This window comes from Pocillopora damicornis, chromosome 4 (genome assembly GCF_964200805.1).
Source record: "Pocillopora damicornis chromosome 4, jaPocDami1.2, whole genome shotgun sequence".
Classification (NCBI taxonomy): domain Eukaryota; kingdom Metazoa; phylum Cnidaria; class Anthozoa; order Scleractinia; family Pocilloporidae; genus Pocillopora; species Pocillopora damicornis.
In genome coordinates, this window is record NC_142673.1 from 26,814,471 (window position 1) to 26,833,346 (window position 18,876).

The following is an 18,876-nucleotide window of genomic DNA, read 5'->3' on the forward strand; positions in this document are numbered from 1 at the left end:
AAGGATACATTTGAGCTGGTAGTTCTGTCAGCGGCCTGTATGCGTTACGCCTCTTCCGATGGAGAGCATTCTCTGACCCTACTGTAACACGTGCTCTTCACTCACCATTCTATTTCCGTACAATGAAATTTCTAGGAATTGTTGCAAATCCAGTAGCTGCTAAGAAGGAGGAAAAACTGCAATAATTTGTAACAGATTTAACCATGCTGTCTTCAAGGGTTCTACAGAGAATCACTGGTGCTTCCTCTCAGGTAAACGTTTCTCGCCCTATCAGCTTCTACCCCGTTCTCTTCCTCTCATGATCTGACCATTTGTTAATTTGTGTGACATAACAAAGTTTACATTTGAATTCAGTGCACTTTTTCACTCCTTCCCTTTCTTCTACTCTAGATTTCAAATTTTTGAAGTCCGTGGTCCCTTGATCTCGTTTAACAGATTTGTGATCGTTCTTAGTTGATCGGAGAATGATTAAAAATGCCATACATATATGTTATTTGCCGGCTGGGAGGTCCGTATGGTGAAAAACTGTGACCGAGGTCTTGAAAATACTGCCCGAGGCCGTAGGCCGAGGGCAGCATTTTCAAGACCGAGGTCACAGTTTTTCACCATACGGACCTACCTTTAGCCGGTAAATAACATATTTATTGTTTTTAAACTTGAAGAAATTCTTTCCGAAAGAACCCGAATGATTTATGGACGTAAATACGGCAAGATCTTCCATAAACTGAACAATTTTTGAGTGGGTAAATGTAGTTAAAATAGAGGTGATGCAAATTTAAGAGAGATACCTCAGCGAAACATTTTCATTTCCGTAACGATAAAGGTGATTTAAAAGGCTTCCAAACAAACTTTGAAACATTATTTTTACAAGTATCTGTCACAATCTGACACCTGTCAATTAGAGAGCGCGCAAGAAAAAAAAAGCGTAGGAACATTTGAAAACCAACAGAACTAGTTTGGCAAGGACTGTCACAACAATGTTTTCTTCAAAATCAGTTAATGATCTAACAGAAAGTATTATTCGCTCTCATCGACCATTCATTCATGTACGAAGATTTACCTCTGTTTATTAAGTAAACGGCGAGGAAAGTAATTGTGAGTAAATTCAATTTTTTTATTTTGAAGTTGTGAGAGTTTGCTCGTTTGTTTGCTGTAATGGCGTGTTTAACTCTGATCTTTCCTTCACAAAAACTAAATTCGAACGGCGCACTCCAACGAGACACAAGGGAATGTAATGCGGCCTTTTCTCAAAAAATTCCTTCAATTTCTGTTGTGCAATTTAAGGTACAAATGTCCAAATTGAACGGAATTGGAAAGACTCACCAGGAGCGTATATTTGTTGTAGAACTTAAATTAAAACTTCGCTCGCTCTTTCACTATGAACAAATTGCTTGAGAAAATTCAGATATTAAATGAATGAAAGTTCCATCGTTCAGTTTAACTGTAACCAAATACCTCACGTTTCAACTTTCTGGGTACTTTTTGTGAACGATTAAAATTAATTGCAGACGGTTTTTAGGCCGCTTGTCAACCAACGTAATGACACTATTGTTTATACAAATTCATTCTGAAACCAATATTTTTCTGTCAACCAAAGTGATTTGACAGAGAGAAAAGAGAGGATTCATAAGTTATTTATCGGCTTGAGGTAGTGACCGACATGTTTGCTTAAAAATACTGCCCAGCCGGAAAACGAGGTATATTTATGAAAAATGACAACGAAAGTTGGGATGTACTCGGCGACTCACGAAAGCGTTACCGCGGCCCGTGGGCAGAAATAGGAAAATACTGACCGGGTAAAGAACCAATCAGATTGCAAGATTCGTTACCGTGCCCTCTAAAAAAACAATAAATGTGTATATTGTAGTAACATATACCCATGTGCATGCAACTTCGAATTTATAAGTTGTGAAAATAAAGCTCATCTGCAGTCTAGGTCTCGTATGTTTGTATGTAGAATACTTCCATATAACTCCAATTTCAAACAAAGTTAAAAGAACAGGAAACAAAAATTAGAAAATAAACGCATCTAGCTGGTTTGAAGTTTTGAGATCATTTTATCCTCCACTCTTGCACACAAAATTTCTTGTAAAATTCTTCCCAGCCCTTCTAGAGAATGAAAATGTTCCATGTCCATTTGAATCTAATGCACAACACAATTTCCTCATTTGCATTTTATGCATTACTACTGTATAAAGATTTAATTATTTTATATCATGAGGGGGGATTTTCAGTATTGCAGTTTTGGCTATTTTTTTAGATCGTTTTTTCGGTTTTTGTGCCAAAAACTTTGGTTTTTCAGTTTTGGTGATCTTTGCAGTTTGTGGATTTACCTACGGCTACATGTAGGGTACAGCTAGGCACGGAACATTGCCAGAGTTTCTTTATCAACACCACCTCAAAATTGGTGACTAAGTTACAGGCCACACATAACTGATTGATTCAACATTCCAATAGAATCTCCAAACTTTCAGGTCTTAGTTTGCAAATGGAAATGTTAGATTAAGGATTTTTGATGAAACTTTCCAGAGCTAAAGCTTTTTGCGACTGCAAAATTTCAATCCTATTGAGGACTTTAGTGTGAATTTCCTTAATTTAGCTTGGCTCTATTACCAGCTGCTGAGTCCACAGAGACCACAGTCTAGGTCCTCAAGAGAGCAGCTGTTAATTTAAGCTGATACTAGAAGATACAAATGCCAAGTCCATGGTATTCATAAATCCTGTGATGAAATTAGTGTAGTTTACTTTGTATGCTCCACTTATCCCTATTGTATCAGATCGATCAGGGTTTTAATAACTGGGGTGTGAAAATGTATTGGTTTTGACAATTTTGCATGTGGTTTCCAGTTTTGATAAATTTTTTTCAGTTTTTTCATTTTGGATGATTTTTCTATGGTTTTGCAGTTTCTAATAGGCCCCAATGCCCTCCTCTATAATCTATTTTAAATTGCAGAATTTCCAGTCAAAGTTTGCCATCAGAACCATGGCATATGGCTACAGCAGGACAAAGAAAAAACTTCCTGTCAACACTGTAAGTGAAATTGCTACAACAGTTATTATTATGTTCTGCTGAATAAATGCATACAGTAGAGGAATATGCCTAAGACAGAGATCATGAACCACCAACAACCTCAATTGATTTTATAAAACAGATGTGGTCATCTAAGGCAGATGAACTGATAATAAAGAATAATTGATTGTCTCATGATGTAGTCACCCTCAATATGGACAACAAAATTTCCATTATTAACTGCCAGTCTTTTAGGCTATGAGCTCAACTGGATAAGCTAATCCAATCAGTGTCATAGCCTGGAAAAGACTTGCAGTGTGCTATTGAGATTTCACCACTTAGAACAAAAGAAAATGACTTCTTTGTCACATATGTGACTAAACTTTATTATAACCTCAATCTAATCTCACTCTCAAACCATCACAAGTTCTTGGGATGCATCATGCCACATTTTTCTCTTTTAATATCCCATCTGCAAGTTATTTCCCTAATTTTTGGCAAAATCTGGTTCACTCTGCCAACAAAATTGCTGCACCATGTTTGTTTATCAAAACAGGGTAATTTGTAACTCTGCACTGTAACTCTTTTAAAGAGAGAGATATCAAGGAGACGTTTTAACCAAAATATTTCAATCATCTTATTGATTGTGGCATTTTATGCATATGCCTTTGTTGAATGATGTTTCTTATTTTAGGTGGTTAAATTTGTTCCTCAGCAAGAGGCTTGGATAATTGAAAGATTTGGTAAATTTAACAGAATCTTGGAACCAGTAAGTACAAACTTATTATGCGAGAAAAAGGTATTGAGCTTTTAAGAAAAACTCCCCTTTTAATGCCATTCCCACAGAATTATAATACAATCTTGCATTGTCAACTAACTTTCTCTCCAGGGTCTTGCTATTCTCCTTCCAGTTATTGATGATATTAAATATGTGCAAAGCCTAAAGGAAATTGCCATTGAAATTCCTTCACAGTCTGCCATCACGCTTGGTAAGAACTTAAGTTGCTCTTAAGTATGTAGATGCACCTTAGGAAACAAGAACTAATTGTAATATTACAGTTGTAGTCCGGCGATAAAACTTTTTTTTAGATACTTTCTTCTTTGTTGTGTTTATTTGTTTGTATTTTGGAGTTAAATAGTTGTCTGATAACTAAATGTAATAGCATCTGATAACTTGATTGTATTGCAAGTGGGCCAAAATCTTACAGTTATTACAAGTTTAAATTGATTTGATTTAATTTTAGTGTTTTCCTTTCCTCATTCTATTTTAATTTTTGTGGGTACTTTCTTGTTAACTTCATAAATTACTAACTGAAGGTAACTCATCACTCTGAACATTGTGGTTGTTCATCATAGATAATGTCACTCTTCATCTTGATGGTGTGTTGTATCTGCGAGTGGTTGATCCATTCAAGGTTGGTTTTACATGATTTTTCTTCCAGACTGTGAACATTTCCTCTGTTTTTCCACAAAAACCATAAGATTGTACTGTCAGTTGGTATGACTGATCTGCCATTATTACTGACAAAACTACTTAATATGTAGAGAATAGAACACAAAAACTTTGCACCCAAAACTCTTTTAACATGTTAGAGTAGTTTTGTTGCTACAAACTTCCTCTTACTCAAAATTTAATGGAAGATGTTGGCTCAACTATGGAACATGATAGCTTGGAAATTTAGTCCAAGATAAAAACTGACCAGCTGTTAGCAGTTAGGTAATGTCCTCTGTATTTTGAGTATTAAAAAACAAATGTTGAGTTTTGCTAACTGGTAAGGAACTTTTCCAATGGAAAGTGAATGTAAGAGAATAAACAGAACTAGTATCCAGCAAATTAAATATATTTATTAAAAAGAAAAATTGGCTTTCTTGTTAATAACTTTCAATGCAGCTACTGCAGCAAACAGTTTAATTTTCTTGTACTGTTTGTGGATTATTTTGGCTGCAAAATTAAAAATTTTTGTCGCTATCTTGGTGCATTCTATAATAATACACTGAGACGAAGCAAACTGATATTTTTAGTACTCAAAACTGAGCTTTAAATCATTGATAATATTTTTTAGAACCTTATGATCTTGAGTTTTGTATTTTTTGTCAAATACTAGGCTTCATATGGAGTGGAAGACCCAGAGTATGCTGTAACGCAGTTGGCTCAGACGACCATGAGGTCTGAATTGGGTAAATATCATGTCACCTAAGTATTAAGCTAAGATTTGTACAGGTACATCGAGTCTGAAATTGACATCATGTCTGAAATTCTTTGAAATGTTCCTGAGTCTTGTTACTCTTACATTGCAGGTAAAATAAGTTTAGATCATGTGTTTCAAGAACGAGAAAGACTGAATCACAACATAGTAGGTGAGATCTAGTGTCTTCTTGGGTGATGCTGTAATCTTGAAAAGAGGAAGATTTGCTAAAAGAAAAACCGCAGTCAGCAATGTTAAAACGTTGATTCAGCTTTCCACTAAATAAGTTGCTGTACTGTGGCTCAGGTACCAGTATGTGATAATTGTTAGTCACTACAGTGTATGTACAAAGTCTATCTGGTAAAAATGAAGTACCTCTCCCCTCGGAAAATTTCTGACATTATTTATGAGTGTGAACTACCTCTTTTTTACCTACAATTGGCTAAAACTTTTGATAGCTGTTGGTGTAAAAATATCCTGTAATTGGTTATCTAGATTTAAAGGCTATGCCCGAACACATAACAAGAAAGAAACAGTGAAGAGACACTTACCTGTCTCTCATGAGTCTGTTAGTAAACAGTGAATTGAGTAAGCACATGGTGCATTTATTGCCAATTAATTGGACTGAAAGAAAGGGAAAAAATACTGTTTAACAATGATGATTACTTATATATTGTAAGGTGTGTGCACTTTGGTTTTTTCAAATTCTGAACTTGAATGGTATCTTTTTCCCTTTAGAGGCCATCAACCATGCTGCTGAAGTTTGGGGAATAAGATGCCTGAGATACGAAATCCGTAAGTGTAACAGTACTGTTTACTGTATATTGAAAAAAGGTTGGGGTATGGTTAGCTTGTTTCAGTGGCTGGATTTCTGGTCTCACGATCAAGATTGAGATCTGCATGATGTGCCCTTTGTGTTGTGCTCTCACATAAGGTTCTGAACTCCCACAGAACCTCCTTTGACTTAGGAATACAAATGGTTGCCAGTGTTCTGTCAGTTAAACCTGAAAAGTGCTGAATGGTCCTTGCAAAGGACCAACATTTTAGCGAGGTGGAGTAGACGTACTCCCATGTCATGAAGTGTTATCAGTTGTTTTGTTGGACTTAACCCTTAACACCCAGTAATCAATATTTAAGTTTTCCATACTCTTCTTAATACATTACCTTTGGTATTTATATGGAGAATTTTTCTAATAATCAAGGGCTTCTTGAGTTTGCCATCATTTCCTCTATTGTTACAACCTTATTGGGAGAAATTAGATGCTTATCGATTGAAGGGATAAAAAGGTTAATGTCAATGTTCAAAAAATATGATAGATGTGAGGCTTTTGAGGACATGCAATGATTTCTTTTTTTCAGGGGATATTCAGCTTCCAAACACAGTAGTTGAGGCTATGCAAATGCAGGTATGGCAAATTTCTTCAGTTGACACCAAGACTTAAATGGTACAAGTTGTGAAAATATTAGATAGTATAAGAAGCACTCAGATTACCCAAACCCTTAAGGTCAATCATTCCAATCTTCCTCCCCTTCCTCAAAAAGTGTAGCCAGTCAATGACTATGAAAAATATCAAAACACAATGGAAAACTGCAAGTATCAATCAATTTTGAATGCCACGCTTAGCCCAATGTAATAATATCTTGCTAAAACAGCAGCTACTGCAACAAACAGTTCACGTTGCTCTGTGCTGTTTGTGGATTACTTTGCTGCAAAAGTTAAAACAAAACGTTTGTCGCTATCTTGATGTTTTCTGCAATAATGCATTGAGACGAAGCAAACTGAAAGTACGCCAAATAAACAGCACACATGGACATAAAAAATCGTTTTTTGCGATGCTATTATAATGAACATTGCAGGTAGCCTTCGTTGGTTACATCACTCCTCCCCCCTGGTTGTTCGTTTGAATCAGAAGTCTTCCTTACTGTTAACAGTTTCCTTTTAGAACGCTTTTTGATTAAGTGTCGTGAAACCAAACCCAAAGAAATTAGAACAAAGGAAAATCACAAGGCGCCAATGCGGAAAGCAACTATTGCCTGATGCGCGGGAAAATTTAAGTGATTGGTTTCAGTTTCGCTTCGCGAAAATCTGAGAAAAATGGCCCCTTGCCACTCCTCTTTATATTTACCAGCGTTGTGTGTAAACGGTTGAACACTGTTGCTAGCTTATAAAGACATTTGAAGTAATTTCTGTATTCTATCGGCTCAGGTGGAAGCTGAGAGGATGAAACGTGCTGCAGTGTTGAAATCAGAAGGTAAGAAAAAAAAAGGTAACACGTATTTCTAACGCTTTCCCTCTTGCCTTTATTAGCAGCATAAAGTCCTTGATAATCATTAACTGTGTCAATTGCTTTTTCAGAATTTATTTGTACCGTTTTGTTGGCTTTAAGGTGAAAGAGAAGCCGCCATCAATGTCGCAGAAGGGAAAAAACAAAGTCAGATTTTAGCATCTGAAGCAAGGAAGATGGAACAGATAAACATTGCTACTGGTAACTTACTGCTTTCTACATTTCTCTGAATCACCAAAGGTGGCGCATGTTTAAATCAACATAGTAGCTTTGCGCGTAATGTGCAAACAGCTGCGCGCGCGTAGAAAATCTTTTAGCGAGAGTAGAAAACAGAGGCGGGTGTAAAGATGACGTTAGGGCGAGAATGGAAACCGTTCGCAATTGTTTACCCCCACGGAAAACGTGAGCGCGCTGTAATGAAACGATTGTGCTTGTACAGAAAACGTTGACACGAGAAAAGGAAAATAAGTTTAATTTGACCTATGTAACCTTTACCATACAGGTGAAGCGAATGCAATTGTTGCAAAGGCGACAGCTCGCGCGGAAGGAATTGAAAAAGTCTCTTTGGCCCTTCAACGGCAGGTGTGTTCGAGTGCGTTTGTTTAAACGAACCGTGTTTATTTTTTGTGATGAGGTATGATACTTCCAATAGGATGTATGTAAACAAGAAAACTACCGGGAAAACAAGGAATAAAATGCTTCTCCTCCTCCGAGGTTCAAAGGAGAGACCTCCATAATTGTCCACTCAATCCTTTTACCCCTAATAGTGACCAGCATCTAATTTCTTCTCACAATATCACCCCTGAAGCACACATTCAGGTCACGAGAATAAAGGAAATGATCACCTACTAAAGAAGTTGTGAATTATTAAACAAATTCTCCCTGTCAGCACCTTAGGAAATGTATAGAGAACAGTATGGAGAATATGCATACTGATGCTGGGATGTAAAGGGTAATATATTCGTAGACATAGCGTAATCTACTGATGGGTCATTTGTTTTTTACATCTAAGAACATGTACGTTTGCAGTTCTTGTGTTTTTTTCGGTAGTCTCTAGGCAGCATTACTTAGGAGTGAACGTTAGCAATGGAACCTTTTCCGCGTTATCTCGTCTATTAACAGATTGCAATGGGAAACATTTTTTAACCAATTCACTGATCTTATTCTAGTTAGGTGAGAGAGCAGCTACGCTCAATGTCGCTGAACAGTACGTAAACGCATTCTCTAATCTGGCTAAAACAAACAACACGGTGGTGTTACCAGCTAATGTGGGAGACGCGGGTTCAATGGTGGCACAGGTGAGAGCCATTTTACTAGTGTTGTTCATAGACAACTGTTACAAAGACAGCACATCTTTGGGTCAAAACTTATGGTTTTTTTGAGTAGCTTGCGAGCAGGTACCCATTGTAAGTGTCGCGTGGCGCGGGTTTTCCGTCCGCGGGGAGATTTGAAACGAAGAAACGCTCGAGCCTAGGCTCCAATGATAAAGGCCTATTTGCCCAAGTGACGTGTGCTCTCTGTGTAAATCTATTAGGATCCTTAACTGTCTGTTCAGTTTAAGCGTCTGTATAACTGTCTGTTTGTTTGTTCGTATGTTGATTATTTTTCTTTAACTTGTCTTACACAGCTTTATTAAGCTCCTTTACCTACGCAGCTCAAGAATCAAACAGTGCTCATTTAATACCATGTTTGAGTTCTGGCGGCTGTTAGAGAAACGTAGTGTCGCCATCTTCCTGTGTTTAGCCGTAGGGCATTGAGACGAAACACGCTTACTTCCGTCTATAAATTGTTGAATCATCGTCGTTACTGACTTAGAGACGTTACAATGTTGCCCTATCATGATAAAGGTTTTGTTAAAGAATGGATTGATTCCGGGCTCAGCATCCTGTTACTGGCAGTTGTCAATTTGTCAAAACGATTTCTGTTGGAAAGTGAAATTTGGGAAATGCTATTCTGGGAATGAATTAGAGCATTCGTCTGGGGGAAAAAAAGTAGTCGTTACATCTCATCTCTTCTGTTGCTTTACAGGCTTTGGCGGTTTATGGCCAGGTCACAGGGAAGCCTAAGAATGACCCCCCACCCCCTTCCGGTGGGTTAACCGATTCTTCAACAGATAGTGCGAGCGCAGGCGGCGACCAAACACAGAAGGGAGGTGACGGGGACACGCAAAAAGACAAATCGTCTGCTTCTGCTGCAAGAGATTTTCGGCAAGTCGAGGGTTCTCCAGCGGATTCACACATGAGATGGAACCCAGTCTCTTCAAGATCACATTTCACTGCGGCTTCTTCACCAACTCGCGCACGGGACTTTTCATGAATTAACAATTAGTCTATCCCGCGTTGTTCACGCAATTTCATCAAGAAATCGAGCATAAAGCAGAACTGCCATGAACCCGTTCACGCTGACTTTATGCGCTACATTTGAATCAAATTTTTCAGGCGCAAGCTAAATAAAGGTCATTATTGAAGGACGTTCATCAGAACTAAACAAAGAAGTAATCCGGGATAAAAGACACCTTTTGGCAAGAGTACTGAAATTTCCTATGATATTTTTAATTTTCATGATAGTTCGTACCAACTTTATTAACAAGATGAAATTAACAGGGGATTCTTTACTAATTTAACACTTGGTGCGACTAATTTGCGCGAATGGGTCGCTTGGCTACTGTTGCTCTTTGTGTTATCAGGGTAGAATCGCTGAAGAAATTTGCCTCATGAAACTCTTGATTAATGTGAAAAGATGGCGCGAACGTCGCTCTAAGGTGAAGGGAGTGCCTAAACCTTTGCGACATAATAAAAGCATGCCATTATGTTGAGGATTGAATTTCAAACAAAATCAGTTCACAAGGCTAAAGAGTTTCGTGATGAAGCGTGAGTGGTTTTTAACTGAGCTATTAGAGTAATCCGGGATTGTATAGGTAAAACCGATAAAACTTGGACGCTCGCGTTTTTACGCAACTCACATCGATTTCCTTCGTTTTATAAGCCTCTTTTGTTGTTTTCCTTGTCGTTTTGAACAGTTTCGAGTGCACGAACCCAAATTGAAATGGCCCAAGACCTACAAAGTACCCAATTCTTTCATTCTTGAAGGTCTCACTAGCAGTTGTTGTTTGGTTTTGGCACCCAGCGCGCTCCCTAAAGACGTATCAACGTGTTGCGACAGGTTGCCTTCATTACGTGACTGGATTAAACAGCATGACTAGTTAAAAAGGAAACAATGAGTTGGCCTGCTTTCTAACAATAATCTGCCCATCCCCAACAAGCTCTTTGCAGCTGGTGATCACATGACACTGTCAGTCAAAAAATTAATGAAAAGCTGGTCAAAAGTCTGTAGATTAAGTAAAAGGAAAGAAAAAGAAATAAGACTGCGAAAACCCATGATTACCTCATGATAGAAATGGAAGTAAAATTAATTCAGAGGAAATAAGTATGCATTGTCTTTTCTCGTTGACCAGAGTCTTCATCGACCAGTAAGAGTTGTCGATACGGATGATACGATTGACAATTTAAATTTCAGCCAGGGTCCAGTGGTACCGGTTGTCAGTTCAGAAGCTCAAAAAGGTATCTTTGTAATTCCGAGTTACTTATTGAAAGTTACCCTGAACAAGAAAGGCGAGTCCACAATTGGAAATACCGCAATGCCATGCGGTAAATTGCTTTCGATGACATCTCTCAAAAACCCCAAACCGGTTATCCAAACAATATTTTTGACAACGCAAAAAAAACCGAAATCTTAGTAATTTAAATTTCATTGAGTCAGCTGGTTTGTTTCACGATATTTGAGCGCTTTTGGGGCGGTTAAATTTAGGACTGATCAACTCTTGAGACTGCCGACAACCTAAAATAGTCAGTTCAACTTAACTTGTAAACAACACCAGGTAAATTATTTACGGCTATTATTAACTAATGGTCAGAGCTGTCTGAACCATACTTCAATCCTTTGTTCTCAGTACTTAATTGCCTTTCAAATGCAAACAAACGATCTGTAAACTCGTCGGCTAATATTTTGTGGTCACGGTTTATTGCGGTTAGAGGACTGCGAGACACTTCAGGCGCAATTCTGTAAATTTTGTACGAACCCTCGATCACGGAATAGTTTTTAGGGTGACAAAGATGTCTTGACCTTTTGCAGAATCGAAGAAAGAAAGGTGAGATCTCCAGATAGAATCGAGGACGACCCATGTTTGAGTTATTGTGTCAGTTAACACAAAATTAAACGCGGTTTTCCGTAGCAGAAGTTCCACCGCGCCGACAGTCAAGGCTGACACTCGAGAGGTAAGCAGAATAGTCAAATTCTCATAGTTTGAAGTTCCTTTAATCATTGCAATTTTTGCCGGAGATAGTTGGCGCTTGATAATTGTAGTTGCAATTGAGTTGAATATGAACTATGAATAGTTTACAAACTCTTAGGTTAGACAAGCTAATGTAAACACTAAGATCGGCCGACATTGCTGAAATCTCAAAGCCGCCAAAACTCATGTACATCGTTTAGTATTCGGAATTGCTCTTTAACGATGTTTGAAAAGAATTTTTGAGTTAATTTTTCTAAGAAATCGTCCTGTTGTATTTTAATTAATTCACAAACTGCCAAAAACTATTTGAAGCAATGAGTCAGCGTTTAATTAGGTAACTAAACTCAACAAAAATTCGACCAAGAACTCGGTCGATGTGTTTAAAATATTTGTAACATATTGCCTGGTTTTAATTTAATCGGCTTTAAAGAAAATCTCTTTCAAAGACTTTAATTTAGGGTAACGCAAGACTCATTCTTTTGTCTTCACTCGATCGACAAAGACAAATGAATAATTCATATCTGATGTCTTAAAATATAATATTTTTAATTACTCTTTCTAATTATTTTTTAACTTTGAGAGTGACACCATTAAAGAGCCGATAGCACAGCCACACAAGTTGCAGGGATGTTAACAACTCATGTAGTATATTGTTTGAGAAAATCGCTTCGCCTTGAACTCTTGGGAAACGAAAGCTGAGGTCGATCGGGAAGGAAAAAAATAACTAAAAAAAAAAACTTTCGGGACTGTGATAAATTAGGGACTGCCTGAGATTTTGATAGCAATGGAATTTTTTCATTAGCTCCATTTCATCTTAAGCCTTTTATCTTGAAAACGATAATATGCCAGCGCATTGTTTGCTCAGCACTTGAACTCTCAGGCTGGTTTTAAGAGCGAGCATAAATTATCCGCAGTGTTTAGTCAACTTCGTCCTTCGCGAGTTTGACTTGTTTACATTGGCTGAATTTACCGTCAAAAACAATTCAACTCCTGTAGTTTACATTCTATAAGCAGTAGCCTGTCTTTGGAGCTCCGCATTTGGCTAAGCTGTTTGTTTCTATGCAACTTAGCGATATTTTATTACATGTACTATTCACGACAAGCGTTAGCTCGCAATGAGCGCGTCTAGCCTTAGTTGAGTCGAAACGAAAAGTGAGTTGACAACGGCAAATCTGGTGGATAAACGGATAGATAAGTTGAGAATAATTGTATTTTATGATTATGAGAAAATCTTTGTCAAAAAGGAATTATATGAAAGGAATTCCACTCCTTCCTTTCCTTTCTTTTCGGTATTTCAATCCTTTTAGTCTAAAAGTAACATGTTTATAAAGCATCACGAAACTCGTCAAGAATGTGCGTAGCTAAAAATATGGGCGAATAAATTAATCAGAATGACACAAAACTCCGATGAAAAAGGAAAAATAGAAAAACGAAACATGCTCATCTACAGGGGTCAAGTTTCTAAAGAAAATGTGGTGCTGCGTTGGTGGTAGATATCACCTGAGTTGATACTGTAAATTGGCCACCGTTGGTTGGAGTTTCTCAAGCTGACTTTCGGAAGTTAGATCTTCGTCATTCGCTCTGACCGAAAAACTTTCGGACGTTAGCTTTAAAAACTCCTTACTTTGGCCAATTTACATTATCAGGCTCATCTAAAGGTTTTGTCTTTTTCAGCTTATGGATGAAAGTAGTTCGTCTGCAAACCCAGGGTTAAAAGAATGACTGGCCTTCTGGCTTCACCAACCAGCCGCTCCCAACCAGAGAAGGTCGCCGAGGTCTTCTTCCTTGGTATCTTGTTTGTGATCGCTTTGGTGGCAAACAGCACCATATGTTACGCCATGCTACAGCCCTACCGTTTAAAGACCTCTTCAAATCTGTTCCCTTTCTCGTTAGCAGTTGCCAACCTTAGTTTTGTCCTCCTGCACACTCCTTACACCATGGCATCGTTAATAGTGGATCATTGGCCATTCGATATCGCATGGTGTCAAATATCAGGCATGCTGATTAATCTGGTATCAATGGCGTCCAATTTTTCCATAGTACTTATTGCAATTCATCGTTATTATCTCATCGTCAAGCCTCTATCTGACACAATAAGTGTTCGTCGAGCAAAAACAATGGTAGCATTTGTGTGGTTCACGTCGTTAGTGACCGCCGTTCCACCCTTGTTTGGTTGGAATTCATACAGATATATTCCTGGCAAAGCATTTTGCTCAGTCGATTGGCAAGATGGCGGACCGGACCTGGTATATTCTGTATATCTCGTGGTGATTAGTTTTTTTGTGCCGCTCGGGATTCTTTTCTATATCTATCGTGCTATTTATTTGAAGACAAAACGTCAAAGAAAAAAGACGGACTACAATACACTTCGTGGACTGAGTGATCAGGGTAGTTTTACGTATCAACGTTCGCAAACTCTGTGTCAGAAACTGGCATGTTGCTTATCGAGGAACAATTCACAAGGTAGTAATTCCTCTCCTTCTACTTCGGAAAGAGGAAATGTCTCTTCACCGGCCACATCGAGGTCGTATTCCTTCGAGCTATCTCCCTCAAGGAGAGACAATGCCCTCCAAAGGGAAGAAATGAGAAGGCGAAGAGAAGTTATAACGCGAAGTCTAACGCGCCAGAGTTCCATCTATGAGCAGAAAACGGTGCAGAATGCTCTTGTTCTGCTTTTAACTTTTGTCATTAACTTGGCACCGTATTACATCGTCGGTATTTGGTCGGGTGCTTCTCAGAAGACCGCTTCCAACGGGTTAGATTTCTTTGTGACATTTTTGTTTGTTTGCATGACAGCTGTCAATCCTATGCTGTATGGGTTTTTTAATCGCCAAATAAGAAGAGTTGTTCTCAAGTCTACGATAGGCCAGTTCGCTTGTCAGCTATGTAAATGTTGCGATAGTGATTTAGACACCAGGCCTGACGCTGCAACAACTAGACGAGGAAGGAATACCCTGGGACCAGATTCCGAATGTTAATGGGGTTCAGGAACAGGAAAGTATTTATAATAGTAACTGAACTAAGTGCAGTACAATTTGGCCTGAAATCATATGCGTAATTTCAAAATCAAACGAGTGCGCAGCACAAGTTTGATGTTAAATTACTTGTATGATTTCAGAACAAAATTCCCCGACACAAAGTTCAATTACTACTTTATTACATCCATTTTGAAATCGCAAAATTCAGTTGGTCAGATATAGGATTTTAGTCCGTAAAAATATCGTACTGTTACAGTAGTGGGCTGGTTCGTAGAAAGTTGCAAATTAAGCTGTTTTTCATTTTGTTGCAATTTGTTTGGTTTCTTTGAACAAACCTCGAGATCTGATTAGTTGTTGTATCTTGGTAAAGCTTCCTCGTTCGCTGAGGGAAAGATGCGATTTAGAGCAAAACGTGGTGCGTGCGATTCGTGAATAAATCGCACCAATAAGAGCTTATCAGAATGCAAGGATCACCACATATATTAAAATGGATGTAATCTAAATCTTCTTGATTTAGCTCGGGTCTATAACAAGAAAGAAGAAGAATTTCGATAAAAGATCAAAAGTGCGATTGAAGAGACACACTAGAAGACATAGTTTACAAATCGTAAATACAAGTACAATAGATTTTAAATGCAATGGAAGGAGAATAGCTATAAAGTGGTTATTTATTTTCAAGCCTCTATTTATTAAAGAACGACGAAATATTTTGAAAACCTTGAGTTTCTTTCGGTAATGAGTATTTTCTTTTAAACTAAGTAAAATGTGGTTGAAATGTTTTTCTTGGCGTGGTGTAGATGGAAAACCAATATGAGTTTTTGTTCGACGAGCCTCCTTGTTGAAAAAAAACTGACATGTCCGTGTTGGACAAGGATGAACAATTTACACAGTTCTTTATACGATATCAGGACAGACCTTTCTGTGTGGAGTAAGGAGAAGTTTCGGCGAGAAAATTCTTGGAGCAATCCTGGCGAATATCTAGCAAAGGAAAGCTCTTTCTCCTCTTCCTATGGTAGGATGTGGAACCTTACTTTGTGCTCACACCATAATTATCTGCCGGAGTTAACGTTGAGACTCGACTATCACTCACAAACTAACATGGATCACTTTTATGCCAAAAAATACCTCTTTTTGTAATCCTTGCATCCAAAGAAAGCTATAATGATAAAAATACCATATATAGGTTACCGAGCACGTCTTGCTGAATTAAGCGAAGAACTTAATGGGGCTTGCGCTAGCTGTACACTTTGGCTCCTCATTCTGCTGCCTCTCCTTCCCGGGGAAAGGGCCCTTGAGGAGCTCACCGGAGGTGCCAGTTGGTTTTGTTTCGGCCTGGGTGCGAGTGACGCTCTCTTTCCACGTGCCCCTTCAACTTGAAGTCTGCTCGGGGAATCCCTTGCTGTTGAGCGGATTTTCTCTGGTTTTGGTGGTGGTGGATTAAGCCGCTCTAAAAAAAACATGGGGAACATTTGCAATCAAGTTGCAAATTGAAAACAAATGAAGGCAGAATTTTGCAATTTTATCAATATCTACGATAGCTGTAGGTTTCTTATAAACTCGATACAAACTCAAATCAAGTGCACCTCGGTCCGCACGTTTTCCGGCGTTTTCAATACAAGAGGACGTTTAATTTGCATGTATTCACTTTGTTCTGATTGGCTGTGTTGGCTTGTTTACTTTTGGTTTTGCGGTGATCAATTGAGAAGCCTGCTAACATCAGATTTTAAACCACTTACCGAGAAATGCCTTATTTGTCTCCATTCCTTCCAGTAACGGTACAAACGTCATATTTTCTCCGTCTGTTTCTATTGCAAAACAAGAAGAAATAATAATTAGGTTAGAAACTATGACTAGAGGCTAAGGGAAAGAATAAGCGAGGTTGTAAGGTAAAAAACACATAATTGCAAAACTTACTTTCCCCTTTTACAAGAATAAGAATCTCTCTTTCATTCAAGTATTTTGTCCCATAATCCATTGGGTGACTTTGAAGATTCTTTAGCGATCCACTTTCATCAGAGAGGTCGATAAAATCTGAAGGAAAATTTTGTCGTGCAGTCAAGTGGTAAGTTCTCCCGTACAATGTCTAATATAACCCTGGTATTAAATTAATCTTAAACTTACGAATGGACGAAGAACATACTTGAATAACTTTAAATAAATGAACTTTTCGAATGAGTGTCGTAAAACCCAAACCCAATTATAATTAAAAAAGCCAATCAGAAGAAAGGAAAATATCCTAAAGAGCCAATGAGGATTCAAAATAAAAACAAGCAAACCGCCTAAAGCGCGGGAAAACGCGGGCGACCAAGTTGTGATTGGGGATAGTTTTGCATGTAATTGGTTGAGAGAGTAGCGCGTGTTTTCTGGACCAATCACGGTAGAGCAAAACCCACTCAAGTTTTAAAGATTTATTGGTGGGTAAAGAATACCGGCAGGCAATATGGCGAACGATCGTGAAAGTAACAGGTAGCCAAGTGCCATATGCAAATTAACCTTTCTTCAAGAGTAACTCTGTAGGTGTTCGTCTTCTTTCTTTAGATTTTTTTCATTTCCTTTTCCAGTATCATATATCATCTTCGAACGTTTCATTCGAAAATTTTTTTAGAAATGTTTTAATTTTCAAGCGCGATCCTATTCTAGTATCGAAATCTTCCCTTGATCTAGCTCCTGTGATCCTCCCACGAATTGGATCATCGTTTAAATAAACAAAAACAATTGACGCCTTTTTATGAGTCAGTTTCCTTTTAGGTGTGTTCACCCACTCCTTCCTGAATGGATTCAGCGACGAAGAAACACAATTGTCATTAACGCACGCAAAAACCGCAGAAGCGGCAAACGGTGTTTTCCATTCAATATCATGTTGAGTGTTATCTTTTACAAGGAATCCCGCCGAAGGCACTATATCTAGGTTCCACGTATTTTGGCAATTTTCTGCCAATAATTCTTGTGAACTGCCGACGAAGTTGCTAAGTTCTGAATTTTATTATGTCTAAATATTGACATGAATTTCGGATGGGGTCAAAAAAAATTTCAAAGTTTTAATTCCATGCTAAAGTTTGAGAAAAAAAAAAAAACTCTCTTTTCACCGTCATCTTCACAGTCACATCTTTCTTTGATATTACTCAGCAGTAGGCAATTTCTGCAATTCGGGTTGAAAAGTTCGGTTTTGTCATCTGAAAAAAAATTGAATCAGTCAAACAATTTGAGAATAAATAGAATCTACATATGTATGGAATAAAACGTGGGAATTGACTTACTGATCTTCCAATAAGCCCTCGGATAATCAATAAATTTACTGGTGCGTGAACAAAGATTTTTAACATGAAATTGTGAACAGGAAATGATTTGTGTAATTTCGCTGACAATTTCAACACATTATGATTAAGCCGAAAGGTAAACACATCGGGCATCTTCCTAGTAAATAGAAAATCTATTTACGGTCGAGGAAATGACTTAATTTCCATATCGGACGGTTGTATTTCCAATATAATTTTATTCAGTCCTGATTAAAAAGACAGAGCTGGGAAACCTTTTGGTCACATTATAACGGTAAAGATTCCCCATAAAATCCTTGAAAAAAGTCCTTAAGTACTTCAAGAAAAAAAATTCATTGTTCAATTAAAGACCTTTAAGGTTATTCACCCGCCTGTGGAGCACAATAAAGCATTTTTCCTTTAGCCATTTTTGAAAAAATTCTCAATTGCGTCTAATGCATCACCTCGAAATGATGATCCCCTCGGTGCTCAAGAATTTTTCGTGTGGTTCTTTTCAGTAGCGCAATATGTTAACCGTATTTTCGCAAGCAAGTCGATATTTATTAGTCAATGTGCCTAAAAAATTCACCAAACCTGCAAATTTCACTGTTATGAACATGTTGTTGAGACTTTGGTTGAATCACTCTTTCGAAGGAACCGCTGCGAGTAGAAGGTCAGTTTGGGGAAATGACAGGCCCAAGCGAATCCTTGTTTCTTTTCTCTGAGGAATACTGCTAGAAAATAAAAGACGCCTCACCGCCAATGTTTGCCTTAGAAACGTGAATTATACCTAATAGTGTATTTCTGCACCTGCTATTTCAGCCTCGTTCTCAGCGCTTAAGCCTCGTTCTCAACCAACCGTCACTCTCAGA

The 18,876-nt window shown here is 38.0% G+C and overlaps 3 protein-coding genes across 5 annotated transcripts; 2 read left to right on the top strand and 1 right to left on the bottom strand.

Moving 5' to 3' along the window:
* Positions 1 to 12: 12 nt before the first annotated feature.
* LOC113667377 (stomatin-like protein stl-1) lies at positions 13 to 10,695 on the top strand. Its single transcript, XM_027183195.2, has 14 exons — positions 13 to 251; positions 2,954 to 3,031; positions 3,705 to 3,779; positions 3,900 to 3,999; positions 4,367 to 4,425; positions 5,116 to 5,188; positions 5,309 to 5,368; positions 5,935 to 5,991; positions 6,556 to 6,602; positions 7,403 to 7,448; positions 7,584 to 7,682; positions 7,984 to 8,063; positions 8,651 to 8,779; positions 9,510 to 10,695. Exons 1-14 carry the CDS (start codon positions 204 to 206, stop codon positions 9,795 to 9,797), a joined length of 1,239 nt encoding a protein of 412 aa, XP_027038996.2. The 5' UTR covers positions 13 to 203; the 3' UTR covers positions 9,798 to 10,695.
* A 190-nt stretch (positions 10,696 to 10,885) lies between these two features.
* LOC113667376 (G protein-coupled receptor 161B) lies at positions 10,886 to 15,466 on the top strand. Of its 2 annotated transcripts, none has more exons than XM_027183193.2 (3): positions 10,886 to 11,041; positions 11,613 to 11,755; positions 13,447 to 15,466. In XM_027183193.2, the coding sequence occupies exon 3, from the start codon at positions 13,491 to 13,493 to the stop codon at positions 14,748 to 14,750; it is 1,260 nt and encodes a 419-aa protein (XP_027038994.2). In that variant the 5' UTR covers positions 10,886 to 11,041; positions 11,613 to 11,755; positions 13,447 to 13,490; the 3' UTR covers positions 14,751 to 15,466. The 2 variants fall into 2 exon arrangements, with proteins under 2 accessions (XP_027038994.2, XP_027038995.2); XM_027183194.2 differs by lacking the exon at positions 10,886 to 11,041 and adding an exon at positions 11,246 to 11,358.
* LOC113667378 (uncharacterized protein CXorf65 homolog) lies at positions 15,401 to 18,824 on the bottom strand. 2 transcript variants are annotated; one of them, XM_027183196.2, is made up of 5 exons: positions 18,599 to 18,824; positions 17,837 to 17,923; positions 16,665 to 16,781; positions 16,487 to 16,555; positions 15,401 to 16,197 (listed from the first exon to the last, which is right to left on the bottom strand). In XM_027183196.2, exons 1-5 carry the CDS (start codon positions 18,621 to 18,623, stop codon positions 15,935 to 15,937), a joined length of 561 nt encoding a protein of 186 aa, XP_027038997.2. In that variant the 5' UTR covers positions 18,624 to 18,824; the 3' UTR covers positions 15,401 to 15,934. The 2 variants fall into 2 exon arrangements, with proteins under 2 accessions (XP_027038997.2, XP_089061226.1); XM_089205100.1 differs by lacking the exon at positions 17,837 to 17,923 and having other exon boundaries at positions 18,599 to 18,802.
* Between the last annotated feature and the right edge of the window lie 52 nt (positions 18,825 to 18,876).

Coding starts and splice junctions, on each gene's coding strand:
- LOC113667377 (XM_027183195.2), top strand. CDS start 204: ATGCTGTCTTCAAGGGTTCTACAGAGAATCACTGGTGCTTCCTCTCAG. Junction 3,032..3,704: donor AAAAACTTCCTGTCAACACT/GTAAGTGAAATT, acceptor TTCTTATTTTAG/GTGGTTAAATTTGTTCCTCA. Junction 7,683..7,983: donor ACAGATAAACATTGCTACTG/GTAACTTACTGC, acceptor TTTACCATACAG/GTGAAGCGAATGCAATTGTT.
- LOC113667376 (XM_027183193.2), top strand. CDS start 13,491: ATGACTGGCCTTCTGGCTTCACCAACCAGCCGCTCCCAACCAGAGAAG.
- LOC113667378 (XM_027183196.2), bottom strand. CDS start 18,623: ATGTTCATAACAGTGAAATTTGCAG. Junction 17,924..18,598: donor CATAACAGTGAAATTTGCAG/GTTTGGTGAATT, acceptor ATTTTTTTTCAG/ATGACAAAACCGAACTTTTC. Junction 16,782..17,836: donor ATGTGACTGTGAAGATGACG/GTGAAAAGAGAG, acceptor ATTTTCCTTCAG/ATTTTATCGACCTCTCTGAT.